The following is a 16,589-nucleotide window of genomic DNA, read 5'->3' as shown; positions in this document are numbered from 1 at the left end:
AATGAAAAACCGAAACCTTTGTTTAAAACCGTAACTAGTTTATCAATACTTGTTTTTGCAACAACCAAACTACTACTACTACTACTAGGTATCACAAGCAAATAGCAATAATACTATAAGATGTTCAATCTTTTTGAAGTTGCTTTTCAATTTTTTGAAGAAATCGTTTAAAAATTTGCGGCACATGTTCTGTCATAAATTTTTGGCACATGTTTAATGTCATTAACACTTTAAAATGCAACACCAAGCCCGGTTAAAAGATCTCGTAATTCAGTTTCGTATTGTTTAATTTGTGACATCACAATGCTTCTTATTAGTTGTACATTTAATGGTTACGTAAGTTTAGTAGTCTTTCAATACATGTGGATGTGTCAATGTGTCATGTATTTTTCATTTTCTCGCGATACGTTTTCGTTCTCCGTTTTTATGCTACTTATCTCATGTGGTACCAAAAGTTGTGGTTGTGATCAAAGAACTCTATGAAGTTATAGTGTTCTTTGTTGTGATATACATATTTTTCATTTTGGGTAATAGAAATCACCCGATCCGTCTGGAAGTGCCCGATTAAGATCGGCTGTGTTACGCAGAATAATGCGTTTCTTATCGGGCGGGATTAGAATCTTTAGAGCCTGTGTTATAACACAGCCCGATTGCGGACGGTTTTATCGGTAATGGCAGTGGAGCATTAAATTTGTTTTTTATTGGCAAATATTATTTTTGCTGTGATAATAATCGCAGGTAAATTGGGTTTTATATCAAAATGGCAGTTAATTGTAAAACAGCAAGACAAAAACAAATGCATTCTAAGCTGTGAAATGAATATGTTAAACACTAAAATGAGCCAAGAATCAATATTGAAGTACCTGATTGGCATCAAGGTTCTGGCAATGAAGCAATGCAAAGGGACCTTTCAGTGAGAAGAGTTTCCAGTTCTTACCTTTATATGAAGCAAAGTGAGGACCAGCACACTGTCATATGAGGGACTTGTAGATTGGATTTGAATTGAAATGATTCGCAGTAAGTGGCTGCCTTGTTACTGCCTTTCTAAACTCAACTCTTTCTGTATTTCTGGCTGATGTTATTTTGAATTTTTAGCACAGTTAAAACCCCCAATATTGAATATTAACTCTGTTTTATAACACTTAGACTGCTTATTGGTGACTAAACTCAAGCCTCTTTTGTTTAACCCATAATTGTCAAGTCAAATGAGCATACAATTTATCTTTATTTTTTTATTGCAGTTCACCATCTGGAAAAATGCTTAAGCTTGAAAAAATCAACAGGAACATTCCATATCAAAAAAATTGAAGAAAGTCTTTCATTGCGGAAGAATTTTGTCAACAAAAACAGCTCTCTCTTAAAGTGTCAGCAAAATCATTGATGTATACAACCTGTTACTTTCCTCACAGGAGAAAATTGTATGTCGAGATATGCACCACATACTTTAGTTTTACATGAATCAAATCGGAATATGTGTTATTTCTTTTCCACTGTTCTACCTGCCTGCAAGTTTATTTATTAGTTCTTATACCCAAATTAAGAATTTGTATTCAAACATTTGTAGGCGTTGATATTATTTTCCTCCATGGTGATTATGGTCTCATGTAAATTCTGAGAATGTTTTGCACTCTGATGTAGAATCAGTCAGTAAAAGTGATTCATCAGACATAAATTGAGAACCTCTAGTTTTGACCAGTAGTCTGCATGATAGCATGTTGTAACAATTGTGTGGTTCAACCTCATTTTCACATGATGTCCGGTTTAATTTTCTTGATAATTCAGCAAATCATTACATTTCCAGCTGTACAATATTGTTTCACCTTTTTGTTTTATTTTAGTCTGTTTACTTGAAGATCCTTGTTTAGTATGTACTACTTGTAAATGCAGGTTTTAACTGACCAATCAACCAATTGCTGTGAATGTAATTATTTATTCTCTTCCCATTTATTTCTGCTTTCATATAACTATGGGGCTCAACTTGAAAATGTTGAAGTGTGGAAATTGGGTTCATAAGGTGCTTTTTCCATCAATAAAGTGTTGTCCTCACTGTGCATTTGGTGTTTCATCATTTTCATTAGTACAGGCTTTAACGTGTTTGAGACCACTAACGGCTTGAGGTATATGGAAACGGTTTTTACACGCCAACTCTAAACAACATTCAGTAAACGCTTGCAAAATATCGTTAAAATCTGATCATAACGTCGAAAATGAGAGGCGTACATCATAAGCGAATACATGGCATAACCGCTTTAAAAATGATTTTTGCGCTGTCGAATTATGTAGCTTATAAAAGCTCCAGATGACAAACGGTTTAAGGTAAACGCAAACGGTTTTTACAGGTCAACTCTAAAATACATCCAGGAAAGGCATACAAAATATCGTTTAAATCTGATCATAACCTCGTAAATGAGAGGCGTGCATCATAAGCGAATGCAGGGCATGACCGCTTTAAAATGATTTTTGCGCTGTCGAATTATGTAGCCTATAAAAGCTCCAGATTTTAAACGGTTTAAGATAAACACAAACGGTTTTCACAGGTCAACTCTAAAATGCATCCAGTAAAGGCATACAAAATGTCGTTTAAATCTGATCATAACCTCGTAAATGAGAGACGTGCATCATAAGCGAATGCAGGGCATGACCGCTTCAAAAATGATTTTTGGGCAGTCGACCAATGTAGCCTATAAAAGCTCCAGATTTTAAACGGTTTAAGATAAACACAAACGGTTTTCACAGGTCAACTCTAAAATACATCCAGTAAAGGCATACAAAATGTCGTTTGAATCTGATCATAACCTCGTAAATGAGAGGCGTGCATCATAAGCGAACGCAAGGCATGACCGCTGTAAAATGATTTTTGCGCGGTCTACCCATATGTTTTGTATGCGTTTACTAGCTGTATTTTGGAGTTGACCTGTGAAAACCGTTTGTGTTTATCTTAAACCGTTTAAAATCTGGAGCTTTTATAGGCTACATTGGTCGACTGCCCAAAAATCATTTTTGAAGCGGTCATGCCCTGCATTCGCTTATGATGCACGCCTCTCATTTACGAGGTTATGATCAGATTTAAACGATATTTTGTATGCCTTTACTGGATGTATTTTAGAGTTGACCTGTGAAAACCGTTTGTGTTTATCTTTAACCGTTTAAAATCTGGAGCTTGTATACCATTAGTTGACTGCGCAAAAATCTTATTTAAAGCGGTCACGCCCTGCATTCGCTTATGATGCACGCCTCTCATTTACGAGGTTATGATCGGATTTAAACGATATTTTGTATGCCTTTACTGGATGTATTTTAGAGTTGGCCTGTGAAAACCGTTTGTGTTTATCTTTAACCGTTTAAAATCTGGAGCTTTTATAGGCTACATAATTCGACAGCGCAAAAATCATTTTTAAGCGGTCATGCCCTGCGTTCGCTTATGATGCACGTCTCTCATTTTCGAGGTTATGATTAGATTTAAACGATATTTTGTATGGCTTTACTGGATGTATTTTAGAGTTGACCTGTAAAAACCGTTTGCGTTTACCTTAAACCGTTTGTCATCTGGAGCTTTTATAAGCTACATAATTCGACAGCGCAAAAATCATTTTTAAAGCGGTTATGCCATGTATTCGCTTATGATGTGCGCCTCTCATTTTCGACGTTATGATCAGATTTTAACGATATTTTGCAAGCGTTTACTGAATGTTGTTTAAAGTTGGCGTGTAAAAACCGTTTCCATATACCTCAAGCCGTTAGTGGTCTCAAACACGTTAAAGCCTGAACTAATGAAAACGATGAAACACCAAATGCACAGTGAGGACAACACTTTATTGATGGAAAAAGCACCTTATGAACCCAATTTCCACACTTCAACATTTTCAAGTTGAGTCCCATTGTTATATGAAAGCAGAAATAAATGGGAAGAGAATAAATAATTACATTCACAGCAATTGGTTGATTGGTCAGTTAAAAAAGTGCATTTACAAGTGCATAGTAGGCCTACATACTAAACAAGGATATTTAAGTAAACAGACTAAAATAAAACAAAAAGGTGAAACAATATTGTACAGCTGAAAATGTAATGATTTGCTGAATTATCAAGAAAATTAAACCGGATATCATGTGAAAATGAGGTTGAACCACACAATTGTTACAACATGCTATCATGCAGACTACTGGTCAAAACTAGAGGTTCTCAATTTATGTCTGATGAATCACTTTTACTGACTGATTCTACATCAGAGTGCAAAACATTCTCAGAATTTACATGAGACCATAATCACCATGGAGGTAAAATAATATCAACGCCTACAAATGTTTGAATACAAATTCTTAATTTGGGTATAAGAACTAATAAATAAACTTGCAGGCAGGTAGAACAGTGGAAAAGAAATAACACATATTCCGATTTGATTCATGTAAAACTAAAGTATGTGGTGCATATCTCGACATACAATTTTCTCCTGTGAGGAAAGTAACAGGTTGTATACATCAATGATTTTGCTGACACTTTAAGAGAGAGCTGTTTTTGTCGACAAAATTCTTCCGCAATGAAAGACTTTCTTCAATTTTTTTGATATGGAATGCTTCTGTTGATTTTTTCAAGCTTAAGCATTTTTTCCGGATGGTAAACTGCAATAAAAAAATAAAGATAAAGCGTATGCTCATTTGACTTGACAATTATGGGTTAAACAAAAGAGGCTTGAGTTTAGCTACCAATAAGCAGTCTAAGTGTCATAAAACAGAGTTAATATTCAATATTGGGGGTTTTAACTGTGCTAAAAATTCAAAATAACATCAGCCAGAAATACAGAAAGAGTTGAGTTTAGAAAGGCAGTAACAAGGCAGCCACTTACTGCGAATCATTTCAATTCAAATCCAATCTACAAGTCCCTCATATGACAGTGTGCTGGTCCTCACTTTGCTTCATATAAAGGTAAGAACTGGAAACTCTTCTCACTGAAAGGTCCCTTTGCATTGCTTCATTGCCAGAACCTTGATGCCAATCAGGTACTTCAATATTGATTCTTGGCTCATTTTAGTGTTTAACATATTCATTTCACAGCTTAGAATGCATTTGTTTTTGTCTTGCTGTTTTACAATTAACTGCCATTTTGATATAAAACCCAATTTACCTGCGATTATTATCACAGCAAAAATAATATTTGCCAATAAAAAACAAATTTAATGCTCCACTGCCATTACCGATAAAACCGTCCGCAATCGGGCTGTGTTATAACACAGGTTCTAAAGATTCTAATCCCGCCCGATAAGAAACGCATTATTCTGCGTAACACAGCCGATTTTAATCGGGGACTTCCAGACGGATCGGGTGTAGAAATCGAAATATGACAAAAAAAATTAAAAGGGTGTTGGCGGTATTTTTTTATATTGTAGGTTTAACTGCTTGTCAAAAAAACGATCAAAAACAGCTACTGAGCTACGGTATTTAACTAATTGTCATCCTCCCCGATCAAAAGCCGCATGCTTTGACGTTGTGAACTATTGTTTGAAAATACTTTTTTGTGCGGTTACATTATAAAACTGTCGGTCTTGGTTACAGAAATATTATTACCCAGCAGAACGTATGTTAACCTTTAATGACTAGTTTGACTACACGCAAATTATATTTCAACACGATTTTTTAATAAAACGTAGAGGAAAAGTAATATCAACTCGACATAAAAATGTAAGCCACCCCACATTTGTAAGCTACACAAAGTAGGATAAAAAATATTTGGCATATGGTTTACAATTGAATAAATGTGGTATGTAATTGTAATGTATTGTGGAATGTAATGTATTGGTAAAAGCTAATATGTATGTTTACATACTACTAAACCTAACACTCTAGTCGATTAAACTATTTCAGAAACATGGTTAATGTGGTGAAAGGAGTTTTGGTGGAATGTGACCCTGCCATGAAACAATATCTGCTACATCTCGATGCAATTCATGCATTTGGAACAAAGTTTATTTTGCAAGACCTTGACGACACACATCTTTTCATAGTTGGTGATTTAATACCTCAAATTCAAGACAGAATTGACCAATTACTTGATAGCAATTCATTCCAAGTTGGACAACCTGCTAACTAATTTTTCTGGGATAGCTTATTAAGAGAATCAGTGCTAAACTGGTTCTGGTAACTGCATTCAATGGAATTTTCTGAGTCCGATTTTTCGGACAGCGATTTAGAATTTAAACTTTATAGTCAGATACACTACAGTACTGAATACTGTGAAACTGTTAATGGTAAGACTGATGCAAAAAATCAGGAAGACCATAATGTCAAAAATGGAAATGATGATAAAGAGACCCAAAACAATTTACACAGTTGGTTTACTTTGTTAGAAGATGCCCCATCTGTCAAAAGTCATAAAACTTCATCAAAGAAGAAGGTCAAGTTTAAAGACGAAGAAGAATTTAGTTGTGATAATAATTGGGAATATATAACTAATTCTGCTGAGGAGTCATCATCTAACGAGTCTGGGATAACATTAAATATTGACAAACAAAAACATGAAGTATCCAATCCTACATGGGACACACCAGAAGATGATATTCAGCCAAACAGCTTTGATCGAAAACGATATTACTCACCCAAAACATCACAAAGGTGCAAAAACTGTGACACCCCCGGACATGTTCAAGCAAATTGCCCACAGCCTAGGAAGCGTTTACCATGTCACTTGTGTGGCAAGCGTGGTCATTCCTCGAAGTTTTGTAAAGATTTTAAAGCACTTAACACAAGAGAAAAAGTTAAAACAAAGTGCAAACGCTGCGGCCAGGTTGGGCATAATAATACAGAGTGCCCGGATATTTGGAGACAATTTCATCTCACAGTTAAGCCTGGAAAACTGGTTACCTCAGTTTTACCAAGTAAACCAACAAATCGGATGTATTGCTTTAATTGTTCAAGGAAAGGGCACTGTGGTTACCAATGCAAGAAAGTGCGCTACAAACCTTACTTTAGTGCCCAGTGTAGTCGAATATTTAAATATGACACTGGTATTCACATTAAGAAGGCTAAATTGGACAAATTTATGAAAAAGAAGAAGTTAAAAAGCAAGATAAAAAAATTTAAATTTAATCATCGTTGAATAGACCAGCTGGTTTACTGTACCAATCACATGTGGTTTTATTGCATTTTTTGTAAAACTGTTTTACTTTTTTATTTTTGTAAGTGAGTTTGCTTTGGTCTTAGGAAACATAATTTTTCTTCATTGTTGATTCAAACACTGGTTTTTCATGTTTCCATCTTGTTTTGTGTGTATGCTTTTGGACTTTCATGGGCTGGTAATAAACGGTGTCACTAACAGAACAGTTAAAGACAAACATACATCTCAATACTTTTTACCTATTTTCATCTCATTGTACTTTCACCTTAATCTATTTCCATATTTTACGCAAGTAAGCATAGCTATTAGGGCTGCACTACAGACAACAGTCTCCCAATTTGGATGATACTTATATTTGGTACTTTTTGACTTAGTGTCAAAGCATTAGCTAGGGGGACCTATGGAGTCATGCCTCCTTCCCCCAATTTTGCAAATGTACGTTTTTGGTCCATAACCCAGTGCTTTAAGCCAACTTGTATAGAGTCCCAGCCCCCTATTCCCCATCCAAAAAATGTCCCGTTTATATCACTGATATGGGTTGAGGCAAACCATACATTTTTACCAACAACAATGTAAAATGACCATTGAAAAGAAACGCAGTAAAACTGTTTAACTTCTTTGCCGTGTGTTTAAGATTGGTTAGGGCAAGATAATGGCATGAAATAGTCAATGGCCTTTAGTGCCGTACAAAACAACAAATAACGCAAATTATGGAGGGGATGCATAAATACCGTACACATTTTCGGCGATTAGGTAAACCAGCTTTTTGCATTAAACGGAGCATAGCGACAGAAGCTGTTTCAATTCCAACCAAGCGTACAAAGAAACATTTTAGCTGATTTGAAAACATGGCTTTGTTTGTGGACATTACACATAATCGCAATTAATCTATTAGTTAAAGAGTTACAAAGCACAATACTTGAGCTAGGAGGTAGAACAAGGGACGATTGTGTGCATTGTTGTTACGACACAAACGTATACACAAAGATGGTCAATTAGTTTAGGAAGAGCGGGACCAAATAGCAACACGTGTAGGGCAAAGAAAATGCGCTTCATAGCACGCAAAGCACCGGTTAAGACTCCTTCTGATAAATAGCCTTTGCAAAACCGGAAGAAGTGTAAAATAAGGAGTAAATCACCGCCATAGAGCGATTTTACTCTGCACGTATTCGCGAAAAAGAATTGCCGGTGTTTTGCTGCCAAAGGTCATGGCGCGCTATTGGTTTGTCTGGATCAGTCGTACCGAGGCTGTCTGAGGTTGCTTCAAGGTTACATTGACGCGAGCTGCTAATGCCGGTCGTACCTTGATGAACTCCATTTTAGTCACAGTTTTGACACCGTTTGCGTATATAAGTCAGCCTGCAAAGCTGAGTTATTCAGTGGCAATTATTTGCTACAGAGAGACTGGTTACTTAAAGTAATAGTTATATTCAGAAAAATATAGTAAGTTAAGTGTTTTTAAGCTGCTAAAACGGATACTTTGAGATGCTGAAATCACTGTAGAATTTTACCTTGTTGTCTATTATTGCAAATGCTATTTGGTTTAGGATATGCAGTTTCTTGAAATTGAGCATCAGTTAAAATACTTAAAAATGTCTTGTTACATGTTGCAGGACATTGTTTTAGTTTTGTTTTAATATTCAAACTGAAGTCACTCAAGTTCGTAAGAATGGCAATTTCCAAAATCCATGCTCGTCAAATTTATGACAGCCGTGGCAACCCAACAGTTGAAGTCGATCTGGTGACAGACAAGGGCTTGTTTCGTGCTGCTGTCCCAAGTGGTGCTTCAACAGGAATTTATGAAGCCCTGGAATTAAGAGACAAAGATCCAAAGGCTTTCTTGGGAAAAGGTATGTAAAATTTTGAGTTAGCCAATCATGTACAATACAAAGTGTGCATTTTTTTGGTTACCACTGCATTTTTTAGGTGAAAAAGTGATTTTGAAAAATGATTTTTAAAGCAAAAATATGTTTTGCCAAACTTTGTACAAATGTATATTTATGCATAAGCATAATTGTTTTTCTCAGGTGTATCGAAGGCCATCAACAATGTGAACACAAAAATTGCACCAGCCCTAGTTGGAAAGGCTTTAGACTTGAAGGATCAAGCAGCAATTGACAAAATCATGCTCGACCTTGATGGAACAGAAAACAAATGTAAGTTAAAAAAATTGGCGTATATGGTGTACTCCTGTCATTTATCTTTATTATTGTGTCTTTAAAATTACAGCATCATTGGGTGCTAATGCCATTCTTGGAGTGTCTTTGGCAGTATCTAAAGCAGCTGCTGCAGAGAAAGGGGTTCCACTGTATCGTCACCTCGCAGATCTTGCAGGAAACAAAAATGTCCTTCTTCCAGTACCAGTAAGTACTGCTTGCAAAAAAAGCAATCTTGATGTGATCATAATTTGGCTTCACAAGGCAATTCCTACTAAATCATTTTACAGTGGTCACTGTATTTTAAATTCGAAACCAATGTTCAGTTTCAAGTAGGGTTGGCAAGCCGGTCAATTGACCGGTCAAATACGGTCAATTGACCGGTCAATTGACAGCACTTTATTTAAACGGTCAAATACTATTTTTAATTTTAAAAATCAAATGTGTTAAATTTTTTTGTACTTGCTTTTTGGTTGTTGGAAAGGGTAAATTATTTCTAATAACCCTCAGATAGAACAGTTTAGGGCATACTCTTGTATTAATATGTGCTTTTAAAGCCAATATAGATGTGTTTTGTTCATTTAAAATAAATAACAAAACAATTAGGAGATACTTTTCATTGGAAATTATGATCTGATTTACATTATGGCAAACTTTGCAAGATTTACAATGCAATTAAAAAACATGGATCACTTCTAGTTTATTTAATAAAAACCGTTTTATTTTAATAAAAATCGAGTGTGATATGTCCATGGGGGAAAGTTAGTTCATTGGTATTTACTTGGACATTTTTTCAAATGTTGCACATTTTTATTGACAGATAAAAAAAATCTAAGTTATTTATAGCATCTGTGTAAACTTGTAGGTCTACAGTCCTTTTTTCTATAGTTGATCCAAAAATTGTTTGTAGCTATATATTTAGCTTATAATTGCCCTGAATAGATTTTTTTGGATAAGTTACAGGTCAGTACTTATTGGGATAAAGTACGTACATATCAAGCTTTTGTATATTCCTGTTTTGTCATGAGTGGAGATGTGACAACAGCGTAACAGCATAAATTACGACTTTAAGCAGGATGAGCGAGTTTTGCAGTTAAATCTCAGTTAAATTTAGACTTTAATATGATGTATATGGACTATAATGAGAATCCAGTTCACAAATGTGATTACTGAATGAAAATTACAGACACACAGGTGGGGCCATTGATGAAATGAAGCATGCAATGCAGTCGGAAAAGTCTGTAATATAATATAAACTGAATATTTCCCATTTCAAAAACAAATTTATATGAGTTGAAATCTCCATTTCCACTACTTGGTTTAGAAGAAGATTAAACTTCCAACTTTTAACTAAAATTGCAACTTAATAATGGGAATAGTATTTGACCGATATTTGACCTATTTGACAAGTATTTGACCGGTCAATTGACCAGATTTTATTTGACCGGTCAAATGCCCAACCCTAGTTTCAAGTAATATATTGTAAACAGCCATTGTTTGCCAGTATATGTTTTGCTAAGTAAATTAAATGTTGTCATATTTAAACATTGGTTAATTGTGAAAATATGCAAAAAATACCAAAATAAGTGCATCGACACTTCAGGGCTGATCCCAGTATGAATATATTCATCTTAGCAAAATAAGTGTAGTAAATATATTATCAGAAACCAGCAAAAGCCAAAAAGACAAAATATGGGCAAATATTTCCTGACAATTGATGTGCTGGTACACATGAATTGAAACATGTTTGATAATTTATTGCTTCTCTGGTGAAATTTGCTAACCATATTTACAGGTAACAACAACATTTTGCTGTTGTTTGTAACCCAATGTTGTACAGTGATAAACATGGCCATTACAAGCATCCTGTCATGACAGGAATTTGATAGAAAACTTTGTAATCCATTGCTTACGTGCTGGTCAGCGCATAGGGTGGTACGTGCAGTGGCAGTGGCTCTGGCCGACCCACGAAAATCGTTAAGGTGCCCTGGTAGACGGTATAACTTCAAATTACGTCATGATATTGTATATGACATCCTATTACAACGTAAACACGTTTTAAAGACTTTTTCCTGAATTAATAGCGGTAAACACCGCATATAGACCCTTTTATGGGCTATAGACGTCGTTCAAAAAGACGTTACTTTTAATGAACTAAGTCAAATTACAAACATGACTTTCATTAAATGTAACCTTTGTCATGTATTTAAAAAAAAAAAAATGAAATCCAATCTTTTAAGAAACTTCGGAAGCCGTTGTTGCCCGTGATTTTCGATCGTGCGTACATGCGAGTGGTCAGTGAACCGGTTGTTAAAGGGTTACTGATTTACTAGTTACACGGTTTAAGTCGATTTACGTGTGGTATGTGTGTGTGTGTTCAATCAACGCGAAAATCTGAACTCGAATAACACGTTAGGTTTCGGAATCACCTCCTTATTTACTTTAAAGTCAAAATTAAACTTATTTCTAAAACTCTTACTAAACGCATTTTCTAAAACTATTCAAAACTTATTAAATCTTGAACGCAATTATTTTTATCACAAACAAACCTATTTTGATGTCATTGCAAATTCGCGCATTGGTTGTCATTTTGTTGACACTTGTGTGTAGGATCTTATTTGTTTTTGGAATGTGTTAATATCCCACTGTACACGCTAGAGAAAAAAAACGAAATTTCCAGCCAAAATTGTCTACTTGTTAAACGTGGTTGTTTTGCTCGCGAGGTTGTGGGTTTAAATCCTGCTTTGTCTCTTTAATCTTTTTTAAAGCATTTAGCTCATGCTGAATCGAAGTTACTCCACGCAAACTGTAAGTTACTGACCAAATCTCAATTAAATCAACCACCAATTACAAGACAAGAATACACAATTCAGTTTTTCGACTTATAACTAGCGATGCACCGAATTGACAAAATTTATTCAGACCGAAACGGTATAAATAGATTTTGCTAAATTAACCGAATGATTTGCGATGCCACGCTACGTTTTGATATGAACACACAAGTTTTGCTAACAGGCAAACAGTTGGTGTTGCTACAACAAGATAGTTGTGTTGCATAATGATCATTTTTTTGTGGGTGCAAAGGTTGCCTTGGCCCTCGTTGGTAGCCTACGAATGAATTAATGGACTTTAATCTAGACCCGGCCAAACTATATTGCTTTGATAATTATACTACTGGAAGTTAGTTATTGTGCAAAGTTTCGGTTTCGGTCAATTCTTTTGTTAAAATTGCCGAACGGAATAAACTTGACAAACCGAAGTTTCGGTAATCGGTACATCACTAGTTGTAAGCATAACAGTAAAGCATTAATTCGCTGCACCTAGGTGAGAGTTTAAACAAAATATTTTTTTTATTTTCCCGTAGTCGTTCAATGTGATCAACGGCGGCAGTCACGCTGGAAACAAACTGGCTATGCAAGAATTCATGATCTTTCCATGTGGTGCTTCGTCGTTCCAAGAAGCCATGAAAATGGGCTCAGAAACTTATCAGCAACTGAAGGGAGTGATCAAAAAGAAGTACGGACAAGACGCCACTAACGTAGGAGATGAAGGCGGTTTTGCCCCGAACATTATGAGCAACAAGGAAGCTTTGGAACTGATCAAGGTACAGTGATGGTCGTTTGTTATAGATGTCAGCCGTCTGGCTAAAAGCGCTGTCCCTTGGTGGTGGTTTTCGGCTTTACCTGCCCTGACCTCGAGTGGGGGGTTCTAAAGTTTGTCAACCAAGAGCCACAATGCTAAAAAACGTGGGGGGGGGACAAGGTATGGGGAATTCCCTAACAAACAAAAAATGTATTTTGCACAAATTAACTAAGTTTTTTTTCCCAAAAACTTGTATTATTACTTTTGTAATTTCTGCAAGCCATGTTTTTCAACAATTCTTTTTTGCATTTAGGGGAAATTTTGGCCTACCAGATTAAATCCCTGATAGGCCATAGCATGAAGACTTTAAGGTTTAAATGTTTTAAACAACCAGAATACAAAATCTTTGTTTAAACTGAGCTATGGATGACATTCGTACTATTCTAATGAGGCTACATGTTTTTTATTTAGGAAGCGATTGCCGCAGCAGGGTACACTGGCAAAGTTTTTATTGCCATGGACACCGCTGCATCTGAATTTTGGAACGCCAAGCTTTCAAAATATGACCTGGACTTCAAAAGCCCAGAGGGTGACCCAAGCGACAGTAACAGATATGTAAGTTACTTTTACACCTTGAATTAAACATTTCACTTTGTGACCTTTCTACTGAAACAGAAAACACCAACTGAACTTGGAGATGTGTACCGTGATTTTCTTAAGGACTACCCAATTCTTTCAATTGAAGATCCATTTGATCAAGATGACTGGCAAGGCTATACAGATTTCACTGCCTCTGTAACACAGCATCAAGTTGTTGGGTAACTGCTTACACTGTCTTGTGATTTAAGTGAAATACAAGCCTTAATAATGTACATCGTTATTCAGAGATGACTTGCTTGTTACAAACCCTAAGCGTATTCAAAAAGCTGTGGATACAAAGGCATGCAATGCTCTCTTGCTCAAGGTTAACCAAATCGGTTCTCTTACTGAGGCTATTGAAGCGTAAGTAATCATTGTATGCTCCTGGTGTTTTATCTTGATTCTATCTTTCCTTGCTTTTAATTTTTCTCCCCTGCCTATTAGTAATGCATGAATAATAATAATAGTTATCTATGCAATAAAATACAAAATAGCTAGAAACCATATTCTAGCATATGTGGAATAGGTATGTGACAAAGGCCATAATTTACTGTTTACAATTCACCATTTTTCATTCTTTACAACGAACCACCATAAAACAGATTTTGTTCAGGTGCAAACTGGCGCAGAAAAATGACTGGGGTGTGATGGTCTCACACAGGTCTGGTGAAACGGAAGACAGTTATATCGCTGACCTGGTAGTGGGTCTCTGCACTGGACAAATTAAAACCGGTGCACCTTGTCGTTCTGAGCGCTTGTCAAAATACAACCAGCTTCTAAGGTAAGTTTTGCAAAATAATAAATATACACAACATACAAAAAATATAAAATATTTATTTTTGTGCAACTAGAATTGAGGAAGAACTAGGAGCTGATGCCAAGTTTGCTGGACAAAACTGGAGAAATCCATCAGCTTAAAATGATTTGAGCATAACTGCCACATGCTGTGTTGCGTTTTCGTTGTTTCTTTTGCATGCCAGTGTGATTTAAAGCTCGTAAGTTCATCTAGTGTCAATGTTGCACATATACAAGCATTGTACTTGATGGTCTGTGTATGCATTTGGACTAGGTACTACAGTCATAGTGATCATAGGCCTTTTTTGAAAAAGCAAACCCCAAATATTACAGCCAGTTCAGTCAAAGCTGGAAGTGCACTAGAAAATAAAAGGGTTTAGTCAAACAAACAAACAAACGACAAAAGGGAAGTAATGTCAAAAGGTTTACCTGCAAAATCCAAATATGTACCAGTATAAATTACAGCTCCACATATCAAATAAGTAAAAAGATAATGCTACACTTGCTCCTGCATGTGCTGCAATTGCTAAAGATTCATTTTAAGGAAGAAAACTATTGTGTTAAACAACATTCTAAACAATAGAAGTCAACTAAACTATTTAAGTGAAATGTTGTCCCACATAAATGAAAATTAAACAGGGCTTGGACTAGTTGATTTGACACCAATTTGCACAAATTGTTTAAACCAAGGCCAAGGCATAAGTCAGTTTGTGTAACACTGCTATAAAAATTTATGTTGTAGTAGCTGATATTATTTGTCGGGTACCACACTAAGAATACAATCTGAGTTCCAATGGACTAGGATAGGCTAAAAATGTTGGTGCAATCAGTTTACCTGAAATGCATTAATAAGTAAATGTTCATTAATAGACTTTTAGGCCTTTGGATAATAAGTATAACGCTTGGGGTGTACCCCATGTGGCCCATTGATTCAAGGTTGTACAGCCTGCAGAGATGCTTGGAATTCAAATGTACTGGCAAACAAGTCCAATAATTATGTAGTTTTGAACAGATTATTGTGTCCAGTTCTATTTTTCTGCGACCTGACAAATCAAATGCAAATTTTACTTGTTTACTTAACATAGGCATATTTGGTATGCAACAAAGTAAAATCACATTGTGTTAAATAAAGGCCCACGATCTCATCATGATAATTGTTTTTGGCCCCACAGTGACAAAGGTGGCGCACCCCTGCTTAAAGTATAATTTAATAATAAAGAAGTAAAGGATACATAAAAGTGATTGTGAAGCATTGAACATTGAAAATCCAATGATAAATCCCACAAGTTCAATAAGGAACATGACCAATGTTAAGGATAAGGCCACAATAAGTGTCGTCCTTTCACTGCTAAACTGTGCATCTAAACTTGAAGCTGGTAGACATGCGGTGACTGTCGAATCCTGAAAATAAAACAATAAGGTGTTTTGACTTTCAATGCAAAGATCCTATGTTTTTTAATGAACAAAAAGTTTTCTAAAAATGATATGACAAGCCTACAGGTTTTTTTTTATGAAACCTGATTATACATCTTGCAGAATTTATCAAACTAGAAAATGCAGCATAACAATGATATACAGAAATGTATATACTCTTAATAATGCTCTTCAAAAACTGGTTCAAACAAATATTAGTTGTTGTTTACACCTGTTGTTCCAATATACCTGTTTGCCTGTCCCGGTTTACTTTGTAGCCCCATAAACCATTTGAGACTTATTTAAAAGATTGTTTAAAGCCATTTTAAATTGTAACAGAAATTTGGTCCACAAAAAACATTGCAAATTTTTGTATTGAAAGTTTGTAACCATAAGGAATAACAATTTAATAAAATAGTAATTTCTTACCAAAGAAATAAAAATTGTGATAACAATAATAAGATGTGACATCATAACCAAAAATCGAGCAGGTACGAGTCCTCGAATCACTTTCATGACTTTACGTTACTTATCACAAAAGCAAAAAGATTGTCTACAAAAAAGAAAACACGGCAATAAGTTAAAAGTAGACTATTGGGGCAGTAAATTGCATAAAATAGTTTAACAACATAGCCTCAAAAAAATTCTTCATGAGCGCAGGAAAACAAAACAAAATGCGATTGCATAAAAGAGACTTCAGGTCAGGCTTCATTCAATCACAGAGACACAAGAATCCGAACTAAATTGAAATTCGCTGTAGCTGGCGCTTTGTTATCATTATATCCAGCGGTTTTTTAAAAGGGCACTTTATGAAGTCGTAAATTTGTATACGGTACGCTTGCAGCTAACTTTTACCCTGCTCAAGAGGTGGAAACAAAAATAATTAAAAAATTTCATG

At 35.5% G+C, this 16,589-nt stretch overlaps 3 protein-coding genes and 2 long non-coding RNA genes across 5 annotated transcripts; 3 read left to right on the top strand and 2 right to left on the bottom strand.

The window, feature by feature from the left end:
* Positions 1-111: 111 nt before the first annotated feature.
* On the top strand, positions 112-2,051 carry LOC145230636 (uncharacterized). The gene is made up of 2 exons (XR_013860707.1): positions 112-1,017; positions 1,242-2,051. It is a non-coding gene; the product is annotated as an uncharacterized LOC145230636 (long non-coding RNA).
* Positions 2,052-3,794: 1,743 nt separating this feature from the next.
* LOC145227826 (uncharacterized) lies at positions 3,795-5,320 on the bottom strand. The gene is made up of 2 exons (XR_013859988.1): positions 4,842-5,320; positions 3,795-4,617 (listed from the first exon to the last, which is right to left on the bottom strand). It is a non-coding gene; the product is annotated as an uncharacterized LOC145227826 (long non-coding RNA).
* A 45-nt stretch (positions 5,321-5,365) lies between these two features.
* On the top strand, positions 5,366-7,309 carry LOC145227823 (uncharacterized). Its single transcript, XM_080092744.1, has 2 exons — positions 5,366-5,674; positions 5,858-7,309. The coding sequence occupies exon 2, from the start codon at positions 6,144-6,146 to the stop codon at positions 7,086-7,088; it is 945 nt and encodes a 314-aa protein (XP_079948870.1). The 5' UTR covers positions 5,366-5,674; positions 5,858-6,143; the 3' UTR covers positions 7,089-7,309.
* A 1,387-nt stretch (positions 7,310-8,696) lies between these two features.
* On the top strand, positions 8,697-14,527 carry LOC145227821 (alpha-enolase-like). The gene is made up of 9 exons (XM_080092743.1): positions 8,697-8,956; positions 9,134-9,262; positions 9,336-9,469; positions 12,627-12,866; positions 13,316-13,459; positions 13,520-13,662; positions 13,730-13,846; positions 14,097-14,264; positions 14,335-14,527. The coding sequence occupies exons 1-9, from the start codon at positions 8,776-8,778 to the stop codon at positions 14,399-14,401; spliced, it is 1,323 nt and encodes a 440-aa protein (XP_079948869.1). The 5' UTR covers positions 8,697-8,775; the 3' UTR covers positions 14,402-14,527.
* On the bottom strand, positions 14,302-16,408 carry LOC145227825 (transmembrane protein 107-like). Its single transcript, XM_080092746.1, has 4 exons — positions 16,121-16,408; positions 15,511-15,679; positions 14,708-14,804; positions 14,302-14,637 (listed from the first exon to the last, which is right to left on the bottom strand). Exons 1-4 carry the CDS (start codon positions 16,205-16,207, stop codon positions 14,571-14,573), a joined length of 420 nt encoding a protein of 139 aa, XP_079948872.1. The 5' UTR covers positions 16,208-16,408; the 3' UTR covers positions 14,302-14,570.
* Positions 16,409-16,589: the final 181 nt, after the last annotated feature.

The sequence above is a fragment of the Phallusia mammillata genome, chromosome 5 (genome assembly GCF_965637545.1).
Source record: "Phallusia mammillata chromosome 5, kaPhaMamm4.hap1.1, whole genome shotgun sequence".
NCBI lineage: Eukaryota > Metazoa > Chordata > Ascidiacea > Phlebobranchia > Ascidiidae > Phallusia > Phallusia mammillata.
Note: the sequence above shows the minus strand (reverse complement) of the source record. Positions and strands in the feature narration are given on the sequence as shown.

Excerpts from the sequence above, each read along its gene's own strand:
- LOC145227823 (XM_080092744.1), top strand. The coding sequence starts at position 6,144 with ATGGAATTTTCTGAGTCCGATTTTTCGGACAGCGATTTAGAATTTAAA.
- LOC145227821 (XM_080092743.1), top strand. The coding sequence starts at position 8,776 with ATGGCAATTTCCAAAATCCATGCTCGTCAAATTTATGACAGCCGTGGC. Across the intron at positions 9,263-9,335 it reads TGATGGAACAGAAAACAAAT|CATCATTGGGTGCTAATGCC; the intron begins GTAAGTTAAAAA and ends TTAAAATTACAG. Across the intron at positions 12,867-13,315 it reads AAGCTTTGGAACTGATCAAG|GAAGCGATTGCCGCAGCAGG; the intron begins GTACAGTGATGG and ends TTTTTTATTTAG.
- LOC145227825 (XM_080092746.1), bottom strand. The coding sequence starts at position 16,207 with ATGAAAGTGATTCGAGGACTCGTACCTGCTCGATTTTTGGTTATGATG. Across the intron at positions 15,680-16,120 it reads TCACAATTTTTATTTCTTTG|GATTCGACAGTCACCGCATG; the intron begins GTAAGAAATTAC and ends TTTTATTTTCAG. Across the intron at positions 14,638-14,707 it reads TACATATTTGGATTTTGCAG|TGCACTTCCAGCTTTGACTG; the intron begins GTAAACCTTTTG and ends TTTATTTTCTAG.